Genomic DNA, 22,666 nt, shown 5'->3' with positions numbered 1-22,666 from the left:
TCCATGGGGTTCCTGTCAATATTGTTTCTGACAGAGGGGTACAATTTGTTTCATTGTTTTGGAGAGCTTTCTGTAAGAAGTTGGAGATTGATCTGTCCTTCTCCTCGGCCTTCCATCCTGAAACTAATGGCCAAACTGAGAGGCCTAATCAGTCTCTAGAACAATATTTAAGGTGTTTTATCTCTGACTGCCAAGATGATTGGGTCTCCTTCATTCCTCTCGCCGAATTTTCCCTCAATAACCGGGTCAGTAAGTCGTCAGGGGTCTCCCCCTTTTTCTGTAATTTTGGATTTAATCCACGGTTTTCCTCCGTTTCACCTGGTGGTTCCAACAATCCCGAGGTAGATGTCGTTCATCGGGAATTGTGCACAGTCTGGGCCCAGGTTCAGAAGAAACTTGAGGCGTCCCAGAGCATACAAAAGACTCAAGCAGATAAAAGACGTTCTGCTAACCCCTTGTTTGTGGTCGGGGATCTGGTGTGGCTGTCTTCAAAAAATGTGCGCCTTAAAATTCCGTCCAAAAAATTTGCTCCCCGGTATATACGGCCGTACAAGGTCATTGAAGTCCTTAACCCTGTCTCCTTCCGGCTGGAGTTTCCCCCGTCTTTTCAAATACACAACGTGTTCCATGCCTTTAAGCAACTTTGGTTTTCATCCTGGATACATAGAAGCATATCTTGCGCTCAAACCAGAATCCGTCAGGTCAGTGGCACTGACAGCTTCGAAACTTAGATGTGATCGATACCAAGTGGATCATTTGTGTCAGAGACACAGAGGACCTGATGTCACTGAAACCATCAGTCCACATGACCTGACAGATTCTGGTTTGAGCGCAAGATAAAAAAATTTTTTTTAAATAAAAATCAATTACAAAGTTTCTTATAACACCATAATACATTGTTTTGTTAAAAAATTGTTGTTATGACAGTCAGTTATTACATTGTGTGAGCATCAGCCTGGGTTCTGCTAATATATTCTTTACTCCATCTCCTTCCAAGCTCCTCTTTGTATGACTGATACATTTCACCACAATAGCCCCCTCATGAGTGCAATTCACAGTAATTGATGGTTTTGTTACCTTTCTAACCAGAGAATTTGGCCTTTAAAGCCGCAATCGGGCTGACTAGCTTGGGTGTGGAGTCTAAGGAAACTCACCGTTTTGGCCCTCACCGAATGGCAACGGGTGCACTATAGCAGGGTCAGAAACTGAGCCAGGGGTCATTAACTGATAAGAATTCAGGAAGTAGCAAGCCAATGGATGAAATAAAACCGTAGTCGGAAAACAGAGCAGTATCCGATACAAGGCGTAGAACCACAAGAACCAAGCGACAAACACAAGGGACGTGACAGGAGTGTAATTTAGGAACAAAGTCAAGGTCAGGCTCAGGAACAAACAGCAATAGGAAAGAACAACAGCCAAACAAAGGATGTACATTGATATGCAGGCAAGGCATCAGGCTGATTCCCCTATAAATAGGCAACCATTAGTCCAGGACCGCTGCTAAGGACGGGACAAGAGGTAGAGGCGTCAAGGTTGCCTAGCAGACCAACGCGGCAATTGGAAGGAGCAGCGTCAAATCACTAGAACTAGTTTCTGGAGTCTGATGAGGTGACAGGTTGTCTATAATGGGATTTATACCTCAGCCGAAAGTATTTGTTTTAGGAGCCAGATTTCCCAGATCTAAATTAGGAAAAAAGTAATAAACCCAGTAAGGCAGCTGTTCGGATAAAATTTGGGATTTCCTCACCTCTGCCAAAAATCCCCTGAGATGCAGTCTTACTCGCATCCCCTCTCCCTCACAGCACAGGCAATACTGTCTAGTTGCCTTCAGACTCTTTCCCTTGCTCCTTCTATCTCTTAACAGAGCCATACTGAGGCTCTCTCCCATCACCACCAGCAAGGAGCATCACAGCATTGACACTCATGCAGGTGGCACAAAAGACACACAGGGTCTCAGAAAAACACAAACTGGACAAGGGGAGACACCACGATATCCAATGTCTTAGAAATCTCTCTTTCAAGCTTCCCCACTCAGCACAGAGAAAATGAACATTCACATAAATAACGCACAGATGAGGAAAGGAACCAAAATCTGCAGGTTAGGCTATATTCACATTTGCGTTGAAGGCTCCATTGCAGTTTCTGCCAAATTTGACAGAAAAAAATAGCACTGCATTAAGCGCTATTTTTGCCAAAACAATGATGGACACTTTGACAAGCCCGAGTATCCATTGTGAAATCCGCTGTTATCCGTCGTGCGCCAGTTCCGGCCCTGTGTTGTGGCTACCGCTATAAAAGCACTCCATGACACAGAACATGAACATGACATGACATGAACAAAGCCTTAAACTCAACATTTTTGTCTCCGTTACATCTAAAACACATCTGCAGCTGCGGAAAGAGGGATTGTGAGTTTTCTTGAAACAATAGGTATGCTTTAATAAAAAACTGCATCAAATTTTCACTGTGTGAATGCTGCCTTATGGATCAAATGGTTGTGTAGGCAGTAGTGTAATTAAGATTCTGGAGTTCTCCATATTCTGTTGCAGGGATGAAAACACAAAATAAGATATTTTTTATGCACCATATAAAACACTCATAGAAACCGGTCATTTTACATATTGTAGTTTTGTATACAATAATTTACTGTAAAAGTTGTAAGCTCTACTCTATTACTCATTTTTACAAGAACAGAGATTGTGAGTTGTGCTATCCATTGGCTTCAGTTTGGTACTGTTCCATCAGTCACAATAGTGTAGTCTACTATGCTACCTAGCTTAAAGGCTATGTACACAATTGAAATAATTTTTTAAAATAATTTTTTACTTTTTGAAATATTTTTGTATCCTGTATACAGAGCAGCTGTACCTAGCACTGAAACCGGTATCAGTCAGGTCTGCGGGACTGACAGGTTCAGTGTCTGCGGGTCCTACGTGAGCTGCTATCGATCACATCTAAGTTTATAACTCAGATGTGATCAATTACAGGTGGATCCTGCATGTCAGAGACATGCAGGACCCACTGTCACTGAAACCGTCAGTGCCGCTGACTTGACAGAGTCAGGTCTTAGCGCACGATGCAGCTACTCTGTATACAAAGTATTTTCAAAGTAGCACCAATTACACTGATAGACATTTTTATTTTAAAAAAAATAAAATTTCAAAGGTGTACATAACATTTTTCGTTTTTTCACTTTTTTAAAAAAAGCAGAAATTCGAGTGATTTCATTAAAATTTTCTCTTAGATTCCATTATATCCTTTCACACCGTAGTTATTTCTCAATGCGATTTGCTAACTTTTCTGTTTTAAGTAAAACATGGAAAAAGTAGGGAAAAATATTATTGCAGGAATGCACTCCCTGGAGACATTATTACAGTGCTGGTCTTGAACAGGTTAAATGACCGTGGTGTGAAATCAGTCTCACGCCTCATGCACACGACCGTAGCTGGAGTGTCATCTGCGGACCGTCCGTAATCACGGACCGTCCACACACAAATGTGCATTGACTTCAATTCTGCGATCTGGGCTCCGGGCAATGCAAGGACCATGGAAACGACGGTCATGTGCATTGGCCCATTGGCAGAATATGGCCCATAGGGAGATAGTATAGAATGTGTTCTACACTATACGCTATTGCGGCTCCGCAATAGCGGATAGTATGCGGCTGCAAATGCACGGTCGTGTGCATGAGGCTAAGGCTGTGTTCACACTTGTGTTATTTTGCTTGTGTTATCATGCATTTTAATCATGAGGGATCAGTCAAAAGATTTGATTCATTTCTGGACTCAAACTCATAACAAATAGCATCAATCTTCATCAGTTCTGTCTTGATCATCTTTTTACAGGATCTTTTATAATTGTTTTTTTTTATTATTAACGTGATTGGGTGACGGATTGAACAAACTGGTAGAGACTGATATTAACTTGTCATCTGTTTTTCAATCAGTTGCAAAGCGAAAAAAGATACTGCAGAAAATGATATTCTTTTTGTTCTTAAAAAAAAAGGATAAAAAAGCAGAACTGAATTCCTCCAATACTTCCCTTTAAAATGTTTTGTTTCAATATCTGTGAATGGATTTACTAGAGCTTTCAGTTTAAGGTCTGAACCACAATCAAATTGCTCATCTTTAGCCACAGTGCGGTCCATGCAAAAAATATTACTCTCAGTGCAGACACATAGCTGCAAATACAAAACAGACAAATAGAAATGAAAAAAGTACCATTAGGGGACCGGCTATATTCACACGACAGTGAAAAAAAATGTCCATCAAAAACTGATCAACTGTCAGTTTTTCATGGCCATTAAAAAAGTGGATGGATTTCATTTGCCAGGGAATTTTTTGTCCCAACCCCCTGAAACCATCACAGTGCCCATGTAGATAGTGCTGCAATGTCCCTATAGATAATACCACAGTGCCCACTGCAGATAGTGCTACAATGCCCACATTGTGCCACAGTGCCTACATATAAAGTCTCATAAAGTGTCATAGTGCCCACATATCAAGTGCCAGTGCCCACAAATATAGTGCCACAGTGTCCAAATAGATAGTGCCACACACATTGCCCATGTATATAGCACCCCAGTGTCCCCTGTAGATAGTGCCCATAAGGTGCCACAGTGCGCCAAGTAGATAAGACCACACCCCCTAAAATAGCTCCACACATCCCCTTGTAGATAGCGCCACCCCCTGTAGATAGCGCCTCACACTCCCCACCCTGTAGAAAGACACACACCCTACCGTGTAAATATGGACAGTGACGTTAAATACTTTGAAATGCAGGAATCCCTGGCCAGAGCGTCGGCAATGCTCTGGCCGAGGATTACACTCCTGAAGAGAGCCCCTGACGTCACTGTTCATATATGGACAGTGATGTCAGGGGCTCCCTCTAGGAGCGAATTCCCTGACCAGAGCGTTTCTTACGCTCTGGGCAGGGAATTGTGCTCCTGGAGAAGCCCCTTATGTCACTGCCAATATATGGACAGTGACGTCAAGGGCTTTCCCGAGCTCAGCGCTTATAGCTGCGCTGTGCCTGGGGAGTCCTCTTGGGAGGGCCAGGGACAGTTTTTAACGGTCGTCATAAGTATTGATTTCTGAAAAACAGCCGTTAAAAACTGATCCACTTACTTTTATGGGGACCGTCAAAAACTGCCAAAAATAGAGCATGTTCTATCTTTTGTCTGCCAATATTTACAGGCCATTAATAAAACGGCCATGTGAATACACCAATAGAACTTCATTGTTCTGAAAACGTCCGTTAAAAAAAAGTCCGTCACACGGCCATTTTTCACTGTCGTGTGAAGATCACGCCGTCTGTATTCCTTTAATTTATAATGTATCCAAGAATCTTTCTAAATAGACTGCAAATATTATTGTTATATTTACTTGCTCGGTGTGGTTACAAGTGAGTACAGCCATGCCAATTTGCAGATGGCAACGTTCTAGCATCTCAGTGCAAAAATCTAATATTTAGGCTTATTTTACACTACACTTTGTAGTGTGACAGTAGTGATAGAGACAATTGCAATCCCTAGAAAAGCATTTAGTCACACGTACATACAGTTTCCATTGAAGCTGTCTCATAATATTAATCTGAGTATATTATCATTCTTATCATAAAATACACTAGAGATGGTAGTATTGATATCCCAGGATCAAGATGTGCTTCATATGAGAGGGTGTGTTCAAATTGTAGAGTTACATTCTCAAAGATTCCCTAATTTCTAACAGACACGTTAGCACGGAAACCATTTTGAGCAACAGATATGCACCGCACGTTGAAGGAGAAGAAATACAAGTAGACCTCATTTAAAAAAATTCTGCTCAATGGGTGTTACTGTTCTCTAAAGCCATTGCCAGCCACAAACAATCTACTGATGCAAGTTTTTTTTATTTTTATAATCTGGCTGAGCTGTTAGGCATTTTACCCAATAGACAAGCAAGCTCAAAGTATCCTTGACAGTAATGGTATGGCAGAAACTGTAGCATTACCATAGCAAATAATACTGCAAAAATTGCAAGCAAAGACATGCATTTTTTAACATAGCGTTGCTGCGAAAGTCAGATTAGTTAAATGAACACTCTAGGAAAAACTGAAACATCGCTTTATACTGTTCTTAGTGGAACGCCTGAAGGGGCGGCCATGACTTTTACTTTTATACTATATCTGGTAGTCATGCACCACTTCCTTAGGATCTGCACTAGACGTAATACTGTGTATCAGTCTTTCCTGGAGTGTTCCCTTAAATAACCAGTTTTAGAAAATGTTCCTAAAACTGGTACAACATACATAAACCACAACTAGTGTTTTTACTTGTGAATTTTAATGCCATAGTTTTGCCCATTGAAGTTAATATGGAAATCCCCTCACAAATACACAATAAAAAAAAATACAGATTGAAAATTAAGTGCAGATGTAACCCACAGTAGTTACAGCAGTGCCCCCTCCCCCCCCCTCCCCCCAGGCAACCACAACAATACCTCTCTATATTCCTCAGTTGTCACAGCATTTTTTACCACTTTCCCTCCATGGTCATAGCAGTGCCTTCCTATTTATCTAGTAAGCACAGAAGTACCCCCCTCCTCTCAGGGATCACAGCCAGGCCTTATCCCGGAAGTCACATCTCAGCCACCTCAACCCATTTGTTACAGCAGTATCTTTCTACCTACCCCAATAGCTACAACAGTGCCTCTGTCCTTCCCCTAGAAGTCACAGTCGTACTATTCTACCCTCAGTGGTCACAGTGCCCACCCTATCCACAGTTAATAGCCAAGCCAAGTAAAGCAGAGAAATATTACATGAAATTGTGAGAGTAATTTGTATAAATTGTATATTCGTTATCAAAATGACTGCATTTGATTCAATTGTATGAGATATGTTTTAAGATTCTCTTAAAAAGAGTAAACCCCCACCACTATGAAAGTTGTATTGAAAAGACATTACATCCCCCAACAGACCCCATCACCTAGAGATAGGATGTAGGTCATGAGACATTCCAGATAGATATGGTCCAGATGTTCTTGTAAGGTTTCAGCTAGAAAGAAAAACATTACCATATATAGAAGTAACATTGGACATACATACTGTATGCTTGGCATCATCTGATTGGTTAATGTGTGTTAACTGAATGTATACATGGTATACTTGTCATTATCTTATTGGTTGGTGTGTATTAAGTGAAAGCATGTACCTATAAATAAAGGCTCCGTTCAGCCATTTTAGATTTCTGTACATAAAACCATTGTATGTGCAATCTCTCCCGATCGGTCATTTTTGTGAATTTGAATTAATCCTGGACAAATTCTGTTATCGAGAAAAGGAGCTCAATAACAGTGATCAATGATGATCATTACTCTTACACAATGTTTCTCTATCTGGCTCGGGGAGAGGTCCGGCATCACAAATGATGCAACCAAACACAAAACTGAACCCAAATGAAACTTTAAATTTAACCCAAATAAAACTTTGAGATCAGTTTCGTCATCAGTTTCCATCTGGTGTTTTAGTACTATGCCGGGGAGAAGAGACACTGGAGGGCTATACTTATGTAAATAGGCCCTCAAAAAATGATTATGTTTTGAATAAAAACATTGCTAAATTTTAAATAAAATTGCATGCATAACCATATGGTGCAGTGGTATAAACAAAACGTCTCCTAAGCCACATTTATTTAGTTATATTTAAACAATACTCCAAATCTTAAACTAGTGGCAGAAATGTATAGCTTGGTAATTTACATGTTAGACACGTTTTCTGGCCTACGTTTGACATATACGGCGGGTAAAGTTCCCAATGTGTACATTAAAGAGAACCTTTCACCTCCCCATACATGTGCAGCTGAGTGCAGCATGTAATGGGGAGGGCTGAGCAAACCCTGGGGCACTTTACATTTTCTTTCTATCGCCCTCCAATATTTAGAAATCGGTGCCGCTATATTTGGCGCCCAATATTTAAATAACCCCCTGAACTGTCAACGGGGTGTGTACTGGCAAGGGGCGTGTTACTATGGCTGTGACACTGTCCAATCAGATATGGACAGTGCCACAGCAAGAGCGAGCAAAGAGAGTGTGTGATTGCAGTCTTTTCACCCGAACTGGCAAGGTGGCGTCTCACTGCTATGGACAGTGTAAGAGCTGGGGAGAGGAGAGCGCGCTCTCATCTCTTCAGCTCTTGCAAGAGATCAGTCTTGTATTGTCTGCCAAACTGGCAAGGGGGCGTGTCTCTGCTACAGACAGTGCAAGCGCTCCCCAGCTCTTACACTGTCCGTAGCAGTGACACGCCCCCTTGCCAGTTCGGGTGAAAAGACTGCAATCACACACTCTCTCTGCTCGCTCTTGCTGTAGCACTGTCCATATCTGATTCGACAGTGTCACAGCCATAGTAACACGCCCCCTTGCCAGTACACGGCCCGTTGACAGTTCAGGGGGTTATTTCAATATCGGGCGCCAAAGATAACGGCACCGATATCTAAATAACGGAGGGAGGTAGAAAAAATATGTAAAGAGTCCCAGGGTTTGTGCAGCCCTCCCCATTACATGCTGCACATGTATGGGGAGGTGAAAGGTTCTCTTTAAACATAGACTGTGACAGATGCCTAACAGTGGAATCCATCACCCATAGGCTATAATGGTATCCGTTTAATGGTTATGTCATGAACTCTCGTGATCCTTTTTATGACGTATCATTTAAAAAAATACCATTAGAGCCATTCGTCACCGATAGGTTATAATGGCATCTGTTTATCGGATGCGTCATGAAAAGTTATTGAAAAGCTCATGTTGTATCGATGGATGCCATACAGTGACAATGTCATCCATAGGCTACCATGTTAAAAAAAACTATATGTTGATGGAATAGCCACACTATTGCCTAACTTTTTTTTGCGGTACACTAACGTATTATGGCCAGACGTTGGCCAAAAGAACACTATTTTGTCCCCCATCTGACAATGGAGCCCTATGGACACGTTTAGTGTGTACGTAAGGAGCTTTTAAATAAAAAAAACATGATGTGAACAGAGCCTTAATCTCTGCAAAATTTGAGTGACACATGATAACGACTGGTGTTCTTCCATAAATGGGCTGTCAACGTTAGACTAACCCCTTTTGTTAGAAGAGTCCCTTGGTGATAACCAGGTCAGAGGACCGCAGCAATCAACTATAATCATGCGTTGTAGCTTGGCAGATGTGCCTAGCCCTCCAGATTGAGAAATTATCTTTGTAGTCACTCTCCACTCTGGCTAATAGATGGTGTCCTCTATTAATGCAGAATTTAGCCCCCCCCCCCCCCACTAATAACTCTTTAACTTCTATAAAAAGAGGACATTCTGGGACTTATGACTAGGAGAATAAAAACCTCAGTAAGATTACTGCTCAATCTTTCTTCTGGATTTATAAGTTATACTTCATTTAATTTATAGTACGTTTATGATCCACAACTAATGTCTTGGTGTAGTGTTAAAAAATATTTAACCGTTTGAGATCATCTACATTAGTTTTGGGGTATTTGCATTCCAAGGCTCAAATAAGTTTCATAATATGGTTTGCTTATCCACGCAGGAGACAGAAGATGAGGGCTGGTGGCAAGGGGAACTCAATGGAAAAATTGGTCTGTTTCCAGATAACTTTGTCATATTCATACCTCCAAACTCACAAATTGTAAGTAGCCATGTGCAGTGTACAGTAAGTTGTAAGTAGCCATGTGCAGTGCAATATTTGAGCCCAAAATTACCACACATGACCATCTATCAATTGATACTGTTGACCAGAAACGCCTAATATCACAGTAGATTATCTAACATGTTGAAGAAGCTTATGATCATCAATGCTTCCTTTTGGAACCGTTTCACGGACCATATATGTGGTTGGACATCTTACCAAACACCTTATAATCTAGTTATTTAGTGTCAACTTTTGATAAGCACAGAAAAGTATCTATATGTATCTGAATGATTCCACCAGAGCTCAAAAGTAGTTATTTTTCATTTTCATTATGTTGGCCAGCTCCTTGCAGCCATATTGATTACCATTTAGAGGACTACAGTTCCCATGAATCCTCTCTCCTCTCACAAACATTGCCTCTACAGCTGCCTGCATGCCTCTTCAATTAAAGGTGTGCTGTAATTACACACTGTCTACAATCGAGACACAGCTCTGATGTTCTGCTGTTATACTCTGCACTGTCGGCTGCCCAGCATGTGAAACACGATCCCTCTAGAGAGAGGGAGGGGGGAAGCAGAGAGCAGTGGAGATAAGAGGCATGTAATGTGTGACGTCTTGTACTACAGGGAGGGGGAGAAGGGAGATAACCAGTGTTCAGATGTCACACAAGCAGGAGATGAACACCAGGATCATGTTCATGTGACTGCATGTGAGACTGGTTTACAGATACATTTCAGCTCCAAACAGTACATTAGTAAGTGATTAATCTTACTATTATTAAACCATTTGCATGCAATTTTTTGACCAAAAAAATCTTGTTAAGTAACCAAATATAACATTGTTCATCCACATATATCAATAAATGTAATTCACATTTCATCAGACACATTTGCTGTGGCAAGAGATGAGAAACAAAAAGCATATATATCAGATAACTGAACACACGAACGCACCGCTACATATTACAAACCACTTCCTGTTATATAACACAGCTTGAAAACAATCCATTGCAACATAAAAACTGTATTGCAGATTACAGAGATACTATAGCGTGCATTGCATTACACCTCACAGTATCAGTATTCATAAGCTTCTACATATTATCAGGTTGACGTTGTGGACTGTTCATCTATTATATAAAAAGTGCAGCAAAAATAAATCTTTACATGATTTTGGCCACAACATTATATTATAATACATGGTATATATTGTGTAAAACATAAATCCAGCTGGTCTTTAAGGCAGTGGTTTTCTACTGGCGGCTCGGGAGCTTGTGGCCGCTGTGTAGCTTGTCATAGAAGCTATAACCATATGCACTTGCTACAATATGACAGACATATCCTTTCCCCAGAACAGTGCTAAATTGGATGGCGTAATTCCAGTGTGTCAAATTTCAACTGAAATATTCATCAGCAAACTGAAATTTCATGATTTTGTGCTTCTCTATATTGTATGTTAACTTTTTTACTTTAATGTGGCCGTCCATCATGGGCAAACACAGAAATTATAGGGCCCCATAGCAAAACTTAATATGGGCCCCATCCCCCTCAGAGCTCTAACAAATTGACTATTTTTCTATTAAAAGGGTTGTCCGATTTCAGCAAATTAATATCATTTTTTGTATAAACTCGTCAAAGATAAGCATAAAAAAACACATCATCTAATCTTCCCATTGACATAAATGGGAAAGCGTGCCGTTAGTGCATATCACGCGTTTTTTTTACGCGCACATGCTTAAAAAACGAGTTGCGTAAAAAAGAGGTGTCTGGTCAATTCCTTGGCACATAAAAAGCATTGAAAATACATCTAATAGTCAATGGCGCAGTTCACACAGAGTTTTTTGGTGCTGATCTTGACACTGACTTTTAGCTGCTTGCGTGGAAACAATTCGCCATGTACTTTCTTGCTGCGGTTCCACAGCGGCTTCAGCTTTTGAGGCAGATTTTTTCTGCCTGCAAAATACTCTGTGTGAACTAGGCCAATGGGAGACCTAATTATGGGCCAAAAAAGTGTGCCAAAAGCGCTCACAAAATGCATCACAAAACGCAACAAAAATGCCTGTAGTTTAAAAAGCGCTTTACAAAAAGGCTTGCGTTTTGGACATGTTTAAACATCATATTTTATGAGCACCGTGTGAACAAGGCCTTAGACATCATCTAGAGACAGGCAGCCATTTTATACAAGTAAATATATGCCAGAGATGTAGTTGTTTATCATTATTCCACAAGTAGTCCTATTTATTAAGTACATCAATGTGTCCTCTATGTTGTCCCAATCCATATACATCATGTAACCCTGAGTTTTAGGGGTCACATGATGTGTGTGTATTTTGCGGGGGGAGGGGGGGGTCACAGGATTGGTGCCATGTTTAATCCTATTCAGTTAGCCCATGGATGCATTACATAGGACTAAATCTGTGGGCGATACTATTCCACTGTGAAGAAATAACGCCTACTGCACTGCAATAAGAAAGGCAAGTGAGCAGAATTTTTAATACATGTATATTAGAAAACTGTATTCTGTATTCTAAAAACTCTATTCTATAAATAAGCAAATAAAAATATAAAACCCCTTTAATGAGATAGGATGCTTGAGCCAAAGCATCATTTAAAACCAATAAAAATACAATGAGCTTAATAAGGAGGCCTTGGGGCCACCAGAGGAATTTTTGCTAAAGGCCTACCCTCCATTTGTACAGAACATGTACATGTCCATTGCATGCACAGGACACATCATCATTGAGGCCTAATAGGCTAATTGTGAGTCAACCTATAAGAAATACACTCGAGTGGCGAATGATTGGTTTCAAAATCACTCCAAATGGTATTGTCTTCTGCTGGATCTTTGGGGCCCACTGTTGGATCCTCTGGAATTCTCATGGGTTAGTCTGACACTGGCACCAACCAGGCCCAAATTATGTGAGCATAGTGCATAGCTTGAAAACTGCTCATGTCTTATTTTATTTTTAATAATTGTAGAAATCCAGCAAGCCTACACGAACTGCCACAGTGAAAGGACCAGGTGAGTTATGGACTTTAACAGAAACATTTCTCAAATAACATATTAATACTTGGCTTCTTTCACTTCTGAGGTGGGACTCCGTTCATGGGTTCTGTCGGATCTTTCCATCAGGGGAACCCATGAATGGAATCACAACTGAAACTTCAATCAATGGTGGCGGATCCAGTGCAAATGGTTTCCGTTTGTTTAAAGGTTCCGTCATTTTGACGGAATCAATACCGTAGTCGACTGCACTATTCGATCCATCAAAACGACGGAACCCTTACACAACGGTGACAAGCGGAACCATTTGCACTGGATCCGTCACCATTGAAATCAGTGGTAATGCAAACGGAAATCTGTGTTTTCCATTTGTTTCTGTTTGGGTTCCTTTCATGGGTTTCCCTGACACAAAAGTCCGATGGAACCCATGAACGGAGTCCCAACGCAGATTTGAATGAAGCCTTAGAGAGTAGGTTCAGTTACAATTATATTTCTGAATATGTTGGGAAATTGCCTAAAAAGCAGTTGATGAACATAATGTAAGTACTAGAATCACCCCCTTTAGCATCCCCTTAGTGACCCTTTAATAAAATACAAAGACATCAGGACAACCACTGTTCGTATGCCCTGTTAGAATGACATAGATGGGGGTCCGCTTGAGCCATCTATGTATTGAATGGACAGCCATTCCTCTAAAACATGAAATGACTGTCTGCAGCTTTCCCTGACAAAAGCAGCTGTTTCTTATTAAAGGGTTTGTTCAGAGGCATAGCTACACTACCGTTCAAAAGTTTGGGGTCACCCAGACAATTTTGTGTTGTCCATGAAAACTCACACTTATATTTCTCAAATGAGTTGCATAATGACTAGAAAATATAGTCAAGACATTGACAAGGTTAGAAATAATGATTTTTATTTTAAATAATAATTTTCTCCTTCAAACTTTGCTTTCGTCAAAGAATGCTCCATTTGCAGCAATCACAGCATTGCAGACCTTTGGCATTCTAGCTGTTAATTTGCTGAGGTAATCGGGAGAAATTTCACCCCATGCTTCCAGAAGGCCCTCCCACAAGTTGGATTGGTTTGATGGGCACTTCTTGCGTACCATACGGTCAAGCTTCTCCCACAACAGCTCTATGGGGTTGAGATCTGGGGACTGCGCTAGCCACTCCATTATAGATAGAATACCAGCTGCCTGCTTCTTCCCTAAATAGTTCTTGCATAATTTGGAGGTGTGCTTTGGGTCATTGTCCTGTTGTAGGATGAAATTGGCTCCAATCAAGCGCTGTCCACAGGGTATGGCATGGCGTTGCAAAATGGAGTGATAGCCTTCCTTATTAAAAATCCCTTTTACCTTGTACAAATCTCCCACTTTACCAGCACCAAAGCAACCCCAGACCATCACATTACCTCCACCATGCTTGACAGATGGCGTCAGGCACTCTTCCAGCATCTTTTCAGTTGTTCTGCGTCTCACAAATGTTCTTCTGTGTGATCCAAACACCTCAAACTTCAAGTCGTCTGTCCATAACACTTTTTTCCAATCTTCCTCTGTCCAATGTCTGTGTGCTTTTGCCCATATTAATCTTTTCCTTTTATTAGCCAGTCTCAAATATGGCTTTTTCTTTGCCACTCTGCCCTGAAGGCCAGCATCCCGGAGTCGCCTCTTCACTGTAGACGTTGACACTGGCGTTTTGCGGGTACTATTTAATGAAGCTGCCAGTTGAGGACCTGTGAGGCATCTATTTCTCAAACTAGAGACTCTAATGTACTTGTTTTGTTGCTCAGTTGTGCAGCGGGGCCTCCCACTTCTCTTTCTACTCTGGTTAGAGCCTGTTTGTAGGAAATCTTCAGTTTCTTGGCATTTTCTCGCATGGAATAGCCTTCATTTCTAAGAACAAGAATAGACTGTCGAGTTTCACATGAAAGCTCTCTTTTTCTAGCCATTTTGAGAGTTTAATCGAACCCACAAATGTAATTCTCCAGATTCTCAACTAGCTCAAAGGAAGGTCAGTTTTATAGCTCCTCTAAACAGCAAAACTGTTTACAGCGGTGCTAACATAAGTGCACAAGGGTTTTCAAGCGTTTTCTAATCATCCATTAGCCTTCTAACACAGTTAGCAAACACAATGTACCATTAGAACACTGGAGTGATGGTTGCTGGAAATGGGCCTCTATACACCTATGTAGATATTGCATTAAAAACCAGACGTTTGCAGCTAGAATAGTCATTTAGCACATTAACAATGTATAGAGTGTATTTCTGATTAATTTAATGTTATCTTCATTGAAAAAAACCTGTGCTTTTCTTGCAAAAATAAGGAAATTTCTAAGTGACCCTAAACATTTGAACGGTAGTGTAGGTTCTCATGTACCCGGGGCAAAATTTAGTTTGGCCCCCCCCCCCCCCAATTTTTTTCCCAACATCTCCTTCCCCCTCGCCATATTTGCTTTCTCAACCAATCAATGAGGTGTAATTTTTTTTCACATTTTCTTTTAATGTAACTCGAGCATTCAGCCATTTGTACATTTTACAAGCAATATAGTTATATAAAGTAGTTAATATAACAGGAAATGAAAATATAATAAATAAAAGAGGTCAGGGCCTGACTAAAACAGATTATATAACTGAGGCTAATGAGACTATATGGTGACATAATGAGCAGCCTCCTCTTGTAGATAGTACCACACAGCCCCTCTGTAGATATTGCCACACCCCCTTGTAGATACTGCAGACAGCACCCCATAGATAGCACCACAGACCCCCTTGTAGATACTGCCACACACCCCTTTTAGATAGTGCCACACACCTCTCTGTAGATAGTGCCATACCCCCCTGTAGATAGTGCTACACCCCCTTCTCTGTGGATTGCGCTATTAGGGCTCCCTCTAGGAGTGGAATCCCCAGCCAGAGCGTTATCGATGCTCTGGCCGGGAATTCCTCTCCTGGAGATGCCCCTGACGTCACTGTCCATATATGGACAGTGACATCAGGGGCTTCTCCAGGAGCAGAATACCCGGCCAGAGTGTCGGCAACTCTCTGGCCGGGGATTCCACTTCAGGAGGAGTGAATGGCAGAGCAGGGAATGGATAGTTTCTGAGGACACAGATACAATTGAATATGGCAGTTTCCAGGACACATCTGGGGCAGTAAATTGCCGGGAGTGTCTATAAATTCGGGACAGTCCCGGCAAATTCAGGACTGTTGGTAACAATGCCCATGCCGCCCGGCACCCCCCCTATCTTTCCTCCTAGTTGTGCCCGGGGCACATGCCGAACCTGCCCCCCCCACCTATGGGTTTGTCCTGATAAAATACTGAGCTTTCCAGGAAATTTTAATTCCATGTGAACTTGCCACTATCACTAAAGATGCAGTTTAAGGTGTGCTATAAACAGCAGTCTGCTTTACAAACAGTAAAATTTTAATTATCCCACGCTGGCATGTTTTCACAGGAGGATTCCTCCCCACCTAAAACAGCTAAATAAACAGCTAAAAAAAAATCATTATGCAAGCACATTACTAGTATATTTAAAGGTGAAGGTTCAAAGTGAGCCTACGCTTTAAAAGGAAAAACTAATGACACCCATAGATTTGTTAAATTAGTTTGCAAATACTGTTCTTTAATGGGTAGTTTAGTGCAGTCATGTCTCTTGCTAGAATTGTAAGAGTGACGGAGGGAGAGCAGGCCATCCTGTGGCCTAGATAACTCCTTGACTGTCATGTTTTGCACCTCAGAAACTGCAGACTTCCTTCATGAAAAGGATGGGGGTGTTCATATTAATTAATTTAATGGTAAACAGAAATCTTCTCCATACTCTTGAGATGAGTTGTGGTGTGTACTGTAAGGAACAATGTACCCCTACTATAAATTCTAAATAATATTAGAAGTCACCCTGGAGATTGCCATGGCCCCATGCTTCTATATGGTCATGGTACTTCTTGGTGGCTTCCACTATTCTTAGAACTTACAGCGGGGGTACATTATCCCATATATAACCAGGGGCATAGCTATGGCAGGTGCAGATGTAGTCGTACTTGGGCTGTGGTTCCTATCACAAAAGGAGACACCTTTATTGTTAGTGGCAGATGGTAAGTGAGCAACAATTTTTCACCTGTGTTTAAATAGTAACTAAGTACTTCTCTCGGTATAACTCAGGGACATGGTTCCTGTATAATAACAAAGTGGTACTATAATAGGACTGTAAATCTATACCTAGTATTAAACTCCACAGACATATCTTCTTTGTTTATGTTATTTTATCAGTAGCAGGAGCTCTCAACCAATGCAGAAAAAAGAGCTTGTGAATTTTGTGGGCTGCAACTAAATAAATCAAAGTGAATCAATAAATCATAAATCTTTCATGTTTGAAACTCCCACCTTTTCAAACAAGTGGACGTCTTTTTACCGTCACATTTGATTTCATTATGTTATAGTATTTCTACTATACTGTTTAGTATATACTATGCCCTTTATAGATTATACAATTCTATGTTGTTTTTTTTAGGGGATAATGCTGTATGTAGTGGTGGTTTTATACTTATCTACAATTTTTGCACATTATTTTAGTAGGGAAAAAGGACACAACCGCCATGGACCTCAAGTCTTCTGTGAACAGACCACTGTCACCCAGTACTAATTCCAGTGCCAGTTCCACAAAGCAGAAAGGTAGAGCACACAAGTAGGATTGTATTAGTAAACAGTAGGTTCAACAATCAGTTAGTACGGCCGCAGATTATTTGTGTGAAATACTGGAAGAGGGAATTTTGTTTCAAAATCCCTAAAAATATAGTAACATTTTATATGCAACAGAGAACATGGTCATTGATTAAGAAAATATGTTGTATTTCTGTATACACCAGGGCAAGCTCTCTCTGGGGTAACTTATATTTAAAATATCTCAACAAGGATATTAGGATGTAATTTTGGAAAAAATTTTGATTTATACATTAGAACAAGTTATAGTGTCTATGGGTAAAAAATTATTAGATCATTTAAAAATGGATTTTGGATTGCCCTGATATTCTATGTTCAGATATTTTCAATTGAGACACACATTGGATGTACAGGCAAAGTCTGGTCTATTTTCTATTGAAAATTTAATATGTTAGAATATTTTTTAGACAAAAGTGTTAAAAAAATCTAAATAATTACTAAACTCTACACAATTTTGTCAAGGGTCAAGGGTAATGAACTTAAATCCTGTAAAAAGTGGCATTGGAATATAGGGGAAATTTCATCTTCAAGCTGTGAATTTTTTTTAAGTGATACCACCAGTATTACTTTCATTTCTAGTTGGAATATCTCGCATTGGTTTATCATCCATAGATTGTATTATACAGCAACATTTTTATTCAGGATTAGAAAGAGAGAAACAGAAAACTGTCCCAAATGTGGTCACACATTTGCGATTCAATACATCTCCTATGGAGATGTCCCAAACTCCATTTATATTGGAAGGAAGTGACTTCTACCAAATGCAGATTCCACTATCTCCCTCGCAATATTTATTAGGTGATGAATCTGACTTAAAATAGCCAAATAACCAAACCACTGTTCCGGCCCTTAGCAAGGGCTCCCTTTTTAGAGAAATTGTTAGTTTTGAAATTGTGGAGCTCAAATAGACTTCCAAACTGTGTGATATTGAAAAATATGTTAAATAACACGATATTCAAAAAGAAAAGTATATTTCAACACAAAGATAATCGAAAAATGTTTTTTGACTGCTGGAAACCCTGGTTTTCTTTGCTTTTCAGGGATTATGTCACGATCTGTGGGTATGTTGACCCACTGGGCCGAACCGCCGTAGCGGGATAGCAGCTGGGATAGCAGCTGGCCAAACAGTCTACCAAGTCAATGTATAGATATAGTCCAAGCCAGTGGCGTAACTACCACAGTAGCAGCCTTAGCAGCTGCTACGGGGCCCGCGGGATGAGGGGGCCCGTGTCACCCTGCCGGCCACATTACATTATGTGCCAGGCCTGGTGGCATGGGCCCCCTCATGACTAGTAGCATCACTAACAGTAGGCATCCAGTGGGGGGGGGGGGGGCCGGATGCCCGGTGCTAGCCACTGCACTGTCACATTTGAACACGACGGCAATGCTGGGACCTGGATCAGGTGGTAGGAGCGCTCGGGCCGGAGGAGGATGGAGGGCGGAGCTAAAGGGAATGACGCAAGACAATCCTACTTTGGGCTGAGGACAGTCAGGATGGCCGGAGTACTGTCTCATAGGACGGGCGGAGTATAGTCACAGGACGGGCGGAGGACGTACGGAGAACAGGTAGATTAAGTCAAAAAGTTTAAGGGAGGAGGGAGAAGTTTTTAAGTAGAAAAATCAGCCTCAAAATTCCTTCAGAAATTTTGAGGCAGATTTTCACCTGCTGGCAGAATACTTCTCGAATTTTTCGCTGCGTTTTTCGGCCATTGGGCCGTAGGCAGAAAAACGCAATGAAAAACGCATTTTCTGCCTGACATTGATGTCAATGGGAGTTCAGAGACAGAAACGCCCGAAGAAAGGGCATTACGCTTCTTTTTCACACGAGCGTTCTTTACTGCTCACAGGAAAAAAACGCCTTCGCCTCCCATTGAAATCAATGGGAGGCGCTTTTGGCCATTTTTTGCCGCGGTTTCCGACATGGTTTCCGCGTCCAAAAACGTGCCCAAAAACTCAGTATGAACTCCCCCTAACACCTATACTGAAGCCTTAAGGCCCTGTTCACACACAGTTTTTTGAAGGCAGAAAAATCTTTTCACCTGCCTGCACGCCATTTTCCACGCTTTTTGCTGCGTTTTTGGCCGCGGCCATTGAGCGCCGCGGGCAAATTTCTCTGCCTCCTATTGTCAATGGGAGGTCAGAGACATACACCCAAAGATAGGGGCAAGTCGCTTCTTCCCGTGAGCGTATTTTATCGCTCGCTGGAAAAAAACGCCTCCGCCTCGCATTGAAATCAATGGGAGGCGTTTTCGTCCGTTTTTTGACGCTTTTTCTGACATGGTTTGCGCATCAAAAAGTGTGCCAAAAACTCAATGTGAACTCCCCCTAACACATATACTGAAGCCTGCCTGCCTGGCTCTGCCCTCTGCCACATTATATAACTTCAAACTTCACACACATTACATTAAAGGGGTCCTCTGGGCAATTTATATTGATGGCCCATCCTTAGGATAGACCATCAATATCAGATCAGTGGGGTCCGTGATTGATGGGACCATAGCGTTCGTCGTCGTAGACCTTTCCCAGTTAACAAGCACAACACCATAAACACACGGGGCCACTGAGCTGCAATCCCAGGCACTTCTGCTACTAATGTGTACGACGTTGTGCCTGGTAAAAACTAAAGAGGCCAAGGCCACGAATACTTCGGCCCCTTCAAAAAAGCTGATCGGCGGGTGTGTAGGGAGTTGGACCCCCACTGATCTAATATTGATAACCTTTCCTAAAGATAGACCATCAATAAGAAATGTCCAGAGGACCCCTTTAGCACCCTAACGACATGCCACGTACATGTACGTATCAGTCATCACGGGGAAGTATGGAACGGGCTGAGCGCCCCCCAAACTCAGTAGATGTCGGCTGTATAATACAGCCCAGTGTCGTAGCTATAGGGGTCACAGTGGTCGTAATTGTGACCTGGCCCCGAAGCCAGGGGCCCATGGACCAACGCGCCATGTTTATTATAAATTACTATAGTAACCGGGCCTATGTAATAAACTAAATGGGCCCCTATTAGTATAGTAACAATATACTTACCCTCCTCGTTCCCGAGTGCAGCTTAGGTCCTGTCGTCTTTTTCGCATGTTGACGTGGTTGTGCGCCGTGCACCGCCCACAAAGTTGCGGCGATGGATGGCGTCAGGAACTTTGCTGCGCCCAGAGCCGAAGAGAAGGGTAAGTAAAATATTACTGTCTGCTGGGGCCCTGTATCTAAGCCTACCACATGTGTTACTAATGTTTTTTTGTGTTTAGTGATTTTTTCAGGTTCGGTTGTTGGACTACGTCGGATTCAAGGACTACTTCGATAACAACTTTTTTTTATTCTAAATAAAATGGTTAACGAGGGTTGCAGGTTTTTTTTTTATTTCAATAAAATATTTTTTCTATGTCTGTGTTTTTTGAAAACTTTATTTCTACCTCTTTAGTAATGGCCGCTGGCTGATTGACAGCATTAATTACTAAGGAGGGGCTTAGTGTTAGCCGATGCAGAGGCTAAAACTAACCCCCATTATTACCCCGGTACACACTGCCACCAGGGGAGCCGGGTATGATCCAGTACCTGACCATCTGTAGTAGATAGATATAGATCAGCAGCACCAGACAAAAGACTAAGTTGGGTGCACACCTCTTGGGTCACAGTCCAAATGACCCTTTAGTATAGATAAAGGAAAGTAAGGCAGCACTACCAAATATGTGAAAAAATTATCCTTTAATTCCACGTGCGACGTTTCAGCCCATTTGAGCCTTTCTCAAGCAAAGGAGAAAGGCTCACACTGAGCTGAAACGTTGCATGTGGAATTAAAGGATCATTTTTTTCACATATTTGGTAGTGCTGACAATCTGTAGTGGTGGTCGGGCACTGGGGCGGCCGCTGGCTGGTATTATTAGGCTGGGAAAGGCCAACAACAGTGGTCCTTCCTACCCTGGTAATGCTAGCCTGCTACTGCTGGGATCTGGTTGGGTATGAAAAATGGGAGGGACCCCACGTAATTTATTTTTTTTATGGAAAAAAAAACAATGTGGTGTCCCCCCCATTTTTCATACCCAGCCAGATACAACACAGCAGCAGTAGCCTAGCATTACCAGGGTGGGAAGGACCACTGTTGTTGGCCGTTCCCAGCCTAATAATACCATCCTGCTGCCGGCCCAGTGCCTGACCGCCGCTACAGATGGTCGATACTAGATCATACTCGGCTCTTTCAGGCACACCTGATGGCGGTGGGTACCAGGGTAATAATGGGGGTTAGTGTTAGCCTCTGCACGGCTAACATTAAGCCCCGCCTTAGTAATGAACGCTGTCAATCAGCTAGCGGCCATTAGTAAGGTGGTAGTAATAAAGTTTAAGAAAATAGAAAAAATATTTTATTGAAATAAAAAAACAAAACACCACACAACCCTCATTAACCAATTTATTGAGAATAAAAAAAATCTGTCAATGACGTTGTACTTGAATCCGAAGTAGTCCAACAATCGAACCTGTAAAAAAAAAAGACAAAAAAAATTAGTAACACATAAAAAAGCAAAGCAATTATTATCTTAAATTTCCTGGTCCAGCGCTGGAGACACAATGTCAGTAAGCTGAGTCCTATATCTAATCCTATCATGTGTGATACTGTCTGCTGAGCCATTATATCTAATCCTATCCATAGCTATAGGGTCGTAGTGCTATAGATATGCTGTCTCCTATATATATATACAGACACATATAATACATACATGCACACACATTTTTTGGGGAATGTGTATTGGGGCTATTGCCCCTGACGTTTTAAGACCTTAGTGACTCCCCTCGTTGCTAGTGTTGCATCGTTGGGTCACTTAGGAGACGAAGCGATGCAACTGAAAGCTGCTGGCCGTCGGTCATGAGAAGTTGGGGGGGGGGGGCCCAAGAAGGACTTTTGTATCGGGGCCTATGAGCCTTTAGCTATGCCCTTGACAGGGAGGGGGCTGTTTGACGCTATCTACATGGGGGCTGTATGGCGCTTTATACAGGGAGGGGGCTGTATGGTGCTATCTACAGGGGGCTGTATGGTGCTATCTACAGGGCGCGCTGTGTGGTGGAATCTACAGGGAGGCACTATCTACAAGGGGGGTTTGTGTGGCACCCAGGGGAGGGGGGTACAGACAAAAGTTTGCCATGGGGCCCAGTCTTTCCTAGTTACGCCCCTGGTCCAAGGAAAAGGGTACCTGCAGTCGTTCAGACAATAATGGAGGCTCGGCACAAATGGGACCTTGACAGCAGACACCAGGCGTGGTTTAACACAGCAGGCGTGACCGGGGGCACAACACG

General features: G+C 41.9%; 1 protein-coding gene across 1 annotated transcript in view; it reads left to right on the top strand.

The window, feature by feature from the left end:
* The window catches only part of SH3D21 (SH3 domain containing 21), a 91,893-nt gene that overhangs the window by 32,487 nt on the left and 36,740 nt on the right, over positions 1 to 22,666 (top strand). Inside the window, exons 9-11 of the mRNA XM_075853276.1 lie at positions 9,558 to 9,656; positions 12,638 to 12,680; positions 17,231 to 17,329. Coding sequence (XP_075709391.1) covers positions 9,558 to 9,656; positions 12,638 to 12,680; positions 17,231 to 17,329 — 241 coding nt within the window. The remainder of the gene's footprint in view (positions 1 to 9,557; positions 9,657 to 12,637; positions 12,681 to 17,230; positions 17,330 to 22,666) is intronic.

This window comes from Rhinoderma darwinii, chromosome 2, assembly GCF_050947455.1.
Source record: "Rhinoderma darwinii isolate aRhiDar2 chromosome 2, aRhiDar2.hap1, whole genome shotgun sequence".
NCBI lineage: Eukaryota > Metazoa > Chordata > Amphibia > Anura > Rhinodermatidae > Rhinoderma > Rhinoderma darwinii.
Note: the sequence above shows the minus strand (reverse complement) of the source record. Positions and strands in the feature narration are given on the sequence as shown.